The sequence below is a fragment of the Budorcas taxicolor genome, chromosome 5 (genome assembly GCF_023091745.1).
Source record: "Budorcas taxicolor isolate Tak-1 chromosome 5, Takin1.1, whole genome shotgun sequence".
NCBI classification, from domain to species: Eukaryota; Metazoa; Chordata; class Mammalia; order Artiodactyla; family Bovidae; genus Budorcas; species Budorcas taxicolor.
The window spans coordinates 148791534-148797546 of NC_068914.1; the positions used below are offsets into that span (position 1 = coordinate 148791534).

General features: G+C 56.5%; 1 protein-coding gene across 1 annotated transcript; it reads right to left on the bottom strand.

The window, feature by feature from the left end:
* Window positions 1-556: 556 nt before the first annotated feature.
* On the bottom strand, window positions 557-2044 carry KCNA1 (potassium voltage-gated channel subfamily A member 1). The gene has a single exon (XM_052640665.1). The coding sequence runs from the start codon at window positions 2042-2044 to the stop codon at window positions 557-559; it is 1488 nt and encodes a 495-aa protein (XP_052496625.1).
* Between the last annotated feature and the right edge of the window lie 3969 nt (window positions 2045-6013).

A 6013-nucleotide genomic window follows, 5' to 3' on the forward strand; every position in this document is an offset into this window, starting at 1 on the left:
AAAACATCTGTTCATTGCCCGTTTTGGCTGGTGTATCATGTTACATACAATACATCTGATGCACTGTCTAAAATATGCTGTGCAGTTTGCCAAGATTTCATATTAGAGTCCCATGCAAATTTTCATTTGATATTTCTAAGCAATCTTCTAATTCTCATTCAGTCACATGAAAGAAAAAAATTAAAGAAGCCAGCAAGAATTAAAAATGGGAAGCACATGATTCTTATTTTACCTAGACTAGTTCGTGGACTGAGTGATTTTAAACCAGTTTTAGACAATACACTTTCTTTTCCCATTTTTTTAATAAAATGAAAATAATTTTTTTTTTCATGGCTCCTGAAATCTTCCGGTTTTCCACCCCCAACATGGGCAATGCCCAACACTGGCAATGCAACAATGCATCGACGGTTCAATGGAACGTCCAAAGCTTACTTAGTAAAGTATCTACACAGAGAGTGACTTTGGTCACTCGGGGTTTGGTTTGATTTGTTTAGTTTTGTTTTAAGTCTTTCAGGCTGCTAAGTGGGGGCTTTTAAAAATTTCTTTGCTTGGCTTTTTAAACATCAGTCAGTAGCTTGCTCTTATTAACGCAGTTTTGGTTAGCTGTGGTACAATTGCCAGTTCTGATATTGGCCTGTCTAAAGTGGCCTATGCTATTATTCATATCCTCTTCGATCTCCATGTATTCAGATTTGCTGAGAGTGGATGAGCTGCGCCGACTGAGGTCACTGTCAGAGGCTAAGTTAGGGGCGCTAACATGGAGCAACTGAGCCTGCTCTTCCCCCTCAGTTTCTCGGTGGTAGAAATAGTTGAAATTGGACACAATGACAGGTACGGGCAGGGCAATTGTCAGCACACCAGCGATGGCACACAAGGAGCCCACGATCTTGCCTCCAATTGTCACAGGGTACATGTCACCGTATCCTACGGTGGTCATGGACACCACCGCCCACCAGAAAGCATCAGGGATACTGGAAAAGTGCGACTCAGCTTCTTCCGCCTCGGCAAAGTACACTGCACTAGAGAACAGTATGACCCCGATGAAGAGGAAAAAGATGAGCAGCCCTAGCTCCCTCATACTAGCCTTGAGGGTCTGGCCCAGGATTTGCAATCCCTTAGAGTGGCGGGAGAGTTTGAAGATCCTAAATACCCTTACCAACCTGATGACTCTGAGGATGGCCAGCGAGGTGGCCTGCTCACCCTTCTGGTTGCCCTCCTGCTCTGCTATCTCGGTGCCCAGGGTGATGAAATAGGGGATGATGGCCACGATGTCGATGAAGTTCATGATGTTCTTGAAGAAGTCCGTCTTGCTGGGGCAGGCGAAGAAGCGCACCACCAGCTCGAAGGAGAACCAGACGATGCACAGCGTCTCGACGATGAAGAAGGGGTCCGTGAAGATGTTGGCGTTGTAGACCACCGTGGTGTTGTCCAGGCGGTGGACGGCGCCCGGGAAGTCCTTCTCGTCCTTCAGCTCGGGCAGCGTCTCCAGGCAGAAGATGACGATGGAGATGAGGATGACCATAACGGAGACGATGGCGATGACCCGCGCGGGCCCCGAGCTCTCCGGGTACTCGAAGAGCAGCCACACCTGGCGCTGGTACTCCTTCTCCGGCAAGGGCCGTTCCTCCTCCTTGATGAAGCCCTCGTCCTCGCGGAACTTCTCCATGGCCTCCTCGCCCAGCTCGTAAAACTTGATCTCCTCGGAGAACATGTCCAGCGGCACGTTGACCGGCCGGCGCAGCCGGCCCCCCGACTGGTAATAGTAGAGGATGGCGTCGAAGCTGGGCCGGTTGCGGTCGAAGAAGTACTCGTTCCTGAGCGGGTCGAAGTAGCGCATGCGTTTCTTAGGGTTGCCCAGCAGCGTGTTGGGGAACTGCGCCAGAGTCTTGAGCTGCGTCTCGAAGCGCAGCCCGGAGATGTTGATGACCACACGCTCGCAGCATTCGTGGTCGTCGTGCTCGGCCGGCCGCGGGTAGCTGCCGTCCTGGGGGTGGCCTGGGGCGGCCGAAGCCTCGTCCACGTTCTCTCCGGACATCACCGTCATGGTGGAGGTGGTGGGAGGCGGGAGGCGGGGGACGGGGCCGGGGCGGGGAGGGGCGAGGGAGGTGGGATGGGTGGCGGACCCACGCGCCCTCCCCACCAGCGCTCCAGAGGCGGGGCTTCCGAGCCGGCAGGTGGAGACTATCAGCCACTTGGCTCCTGGAGACCCGCCCCTCCACCCTGCCTGCTCCTCAGTTTGGAATCCCTCTCGCCTGCCGCTCCGGTGCAGCTTTTCCGGGCGGGAAGGGGAGAGTTGGTGTGTCTTCCTGCTCCCAGGTGCCTTAACGCAGCGCCGTCCTAGCGGCCCGGGCCATGGCTTCTGGGTGACCCCGGCCTCCCCTCCCCTCCGCGAGCCCTCTTAGGACCCGGTGCGGAGCCGGCTCAGCGGACCCCCTCGCCCGCCACCCCTTCTGCTTCTCTTTGGCTCTTCCCCCCTACTAGCCCTCTTCGCCTGCCGCCTTCTAAGCTCCCACCGGGGCCATCGATGGACGCTGCAGAAAAATAGAAAGTGATACGGGGCAGAAGATCAGGAAGCGTTCACATGGGACGGACCCACAGACACGGAAGAGCACAGACCTCTAGCTTTTTTTTTTTTTTTTTTCCAGAAAGCACGAGACTTTGGCTAGGGTTGTCACAGACACGCAGACAGACACACGCAGACACCCGAAGTCCAAGTTTGGGGCTCTTCCACCCCACTTTCCCCAATGCAATGCCCGACCGCCAATGTGTTTACAACTCGGTTAAACTAGAGATCGGAAAAGCGCCGAGAGACGCTGCGGGGAGCTCCGGATCCAGGCAGCATCTCCTTACCCCCCAGCTTCCCTCACCCGTCTCCCCGAGCCCCGCTTCTGCAGCCCCGAGCTGGGGAGCCCCCCTACCTGGCCGGCCGACTTGGCGCAGGGGAGGTGCTGAGTCGGCGGAGAGCACGAGTGGGAATGCGGCAGGTCGGCTTTGCGGTACCCTGGCGCGAGCCGCGGCCGCCGCAGCATCCAAAGGGCGCCGGGGCCAGCGCGCCACCCTTGCCCCTGGTCCTGCTTCCTTCAGTCGGCCAGTTGCTTTACTCGGCAGCTACGGCGGAAATGTCCATTCCCTACGCCCATGCTCACCCGTGGCCGGCAGCTTGGAGACGCCACTCTGTCTCTTGTCTCTTTCTGTGTGTGCGGGGAGTTCCGGAGGCTGCGGATCGGAAGAGCAAAATGCCACCCTCTCCGGAGCTCTGAAGCGAATGACGATACGGAGCGCTTTCGCCCCCTCCCAGCACCGTGGGAGCCCTTGATTCGATCCCGAAGGAGGCGAGTGAGCTAGGGCCTGGATCTACAGGGCTCGCGGGTCTCCCCCGCCGCCTCCAGCACACCCCCGCGCGCGGACCTCGGCGAGGCTACGCGGAGCGCTGGGAGCCGTTCGCAGCGCCGAGTGGGGCAGGGTGCGTGCGGCGCGGGTCCCCTCGGTCCATTTCTGGGCGCTGCTAGATCAGCAGAAACCTGAGAAAGCGCAGGAATGCGGAGCAGCGATTGGCCCACCGGGGCGTGGGCTGGGGAGGGCGGGAGCGAGGAGGTAGACGGAAAACAGGAGGGGGTGGCTTGGCAGAGGGGAGGGGGTGGCTGTCATTCAGTTCCCACCCTTGCCAGCACTGCTTTTTCCTCCTCCGGCCCCGAAAAGCCGACCACCAGTTCTCCTCCCCTTCTGGTCCACAGCCCCGCACGCGCACATTCCTCGGCCGCGACCTTCCCGGGGAATTTCACATTGGAAATGCTCAGGTCCGACGCAATGCAGACGGTTGTGTTCCTGGCACAACTCCTCGGATGGGCGTGCGTTTGTGCAGCCCCGCGGTGATCCGTGTCTCGCCGCGCTGTGCGGCCCCTCCCGCAGGGGGGCTGTCTGCAGGCCCGGCCCGGCCCGTCCCCGCCGGCCTCGGGGGAGATGCGGACTTGGGCTCTGCAGTTGGGGAAATCACCCGGGTGTGTTCTCGGTCGCGCTGCTGCGAGGCGGTGGTGCTAAGAGCGTGTCCCTCTTTGACCTACGACGGGAGTTGAAGTTTGCTGGCCATCAGACTATTCTGAAATACCGAGAATGTGACTTGGGGGAAACCAAAGGCTTCTTGGGTTTATGGGCTTGTCTGCCAACTTGGTGCTGATTGGAACGAATCTGAAAATCGAGTGGTTGCCCACCTCCCACCCACGTCCGCCTTCCCGAAGCCTCTTTTCCCGACCTAGGGCCTTCTCGGGGCCACTTTGCAAGGCTGGCCACTTCTCGAGGACAGGGTCCGCCCAGAGGCGCTGGGGCTGGGGGCGGGGAGCGGGAGCCGGGGGCGTGCGCGGGGCGCTCGGAGTGCGGCTACAGCTGCGCCCCCAAAGACGCTTCTGCGCCTGGGCGCCCGCAGCGCGAGAGGAGGCAGCCAGCAGCTCGGGCACTTCAGTTACTGCCGAGTCTCCAAGGAGGCTGCGAGCGCCGGGAGTCGCCGCCGATTGGCTCCGCGGCTGCCTAGGGACCACCCGTTCGCACCGCAGCCTCCGCGCTGCCTCCCGCCTACACCACCCACCCCTTTAATCAGAGCCAATGATTGAGTCCTCCCGGCTCTATTGTGGCTAGTGAGAGAGGCAGGAGCCTCTGCCGGTTTACCCAGGCGGTGCAGCAATCCTGGGCACCCAACTACTTAAGCTCCCCGCCCACCAACTCCAGCATTTCTTTCAGAGAAAATAAGTATTGTTCTCTCCACTCCCTCGCAGGAGCGTATCCCAGTTTTTCTTTTACAAACAATGAGTTTCTGTTAAACCCCTCCTTTCCAAATTAAGCGCTGTCCTTTCCCCCACCTTCCAAAGACACACTCCTGTATCCCACTAAGTCTACAGTTTCTTTCCTTTCCACCTTATTGCTTTATTGAGAAAAAAGAAAAAAAAAAAAAACAAAACCACGAAGCTCTGCATTGGAATATCTGTGGCTCAGATGGTAAGGAATCTGCCTGCAGTGTGGGAGACCCTAGTTTGATCCCTGGGTGGGGAAGATCCCCTGGAGAAGGAACTGGCAACCCATTCCAGTATTCTTACCTGGAGAAACCCATGGACAGAGGAGCCTGGCGGGCTACAGTCCATGGAGTCGCAAAGAGTTGGACAGGACTGAGCAACTAACACACACACACACACACACACACACACACACACACACACACACACCTATTTTAGTTGCTGCTGCTATGATTGCTAGTGCTGTTACAGCCCTATCTGAGAACAAATACTCTACTACTAGACCCAATAAACATTTTCTGACCATCTCCCAGCAATAAGGGGCTTCCTACCTTGCTCCTGTATCTCCCTTGACCTGTAGCCCCCCATTTCTTTTAAAAGTTTCTCATACTGTCATCTCCCCAGCTTCCTCTGGATGCACTTGCACTGATTCAGCACTGGGAGGTTGACTTGCTAGAAGAGATTTACAGACTGGAGGAGATCCCAGATTCCTAAATCCAGGGTTTAATAAGGGGGCACAGTAAGATCAGGAAGTTTTCAGTGTCCCTGGCAGATGTCTTTAGAGCAGGTCTAGACCTCCAAGAAATTGGAAGAAAGTTGCTGAGCTAGGAACTCACTTGATACAACCTTGCCATTGGTAAGGGTTTGAAGATGTTAATTTATTCAACAATTTGCTTAGCTCCAGCTTTGTGTCTCCCTGGTGGCTCAGACAGTAAAGAATCTGCCTGCAATGCAGGAGACCTGGGTTCGATCCCTGGGTAGGGGAGATCCCCTGGAGGAGGGCATGGCAACCCACTCCAGTATTCTTGCCCGGAGAATCCCCATGGACAGAGGAGCCTGGTGGGCTGCAGTCCATGGAGTCACAAAGATTAGGACATGACTGAGCAATTAAGCACAGCCCAAAACAGCTATGTGTCAGCCAAGTTCTAGCACTGAAGACGTGGTAATAACTAAGATATGAGGTCCCAGACCTCTCAGTGTTCACATTCTTGTGGAAGAGACAGTCAACAAAC

What these genes read in the sequence shown, in the direction of transcription:
- KCNA1 (XM_052640665.1), bottom strand. Translation starts at nt 2,044, where the DNA reads ATGACGGTGATGTCCGGAGAGAACGTGGACGAGGCTTCGGCCGCCCCA.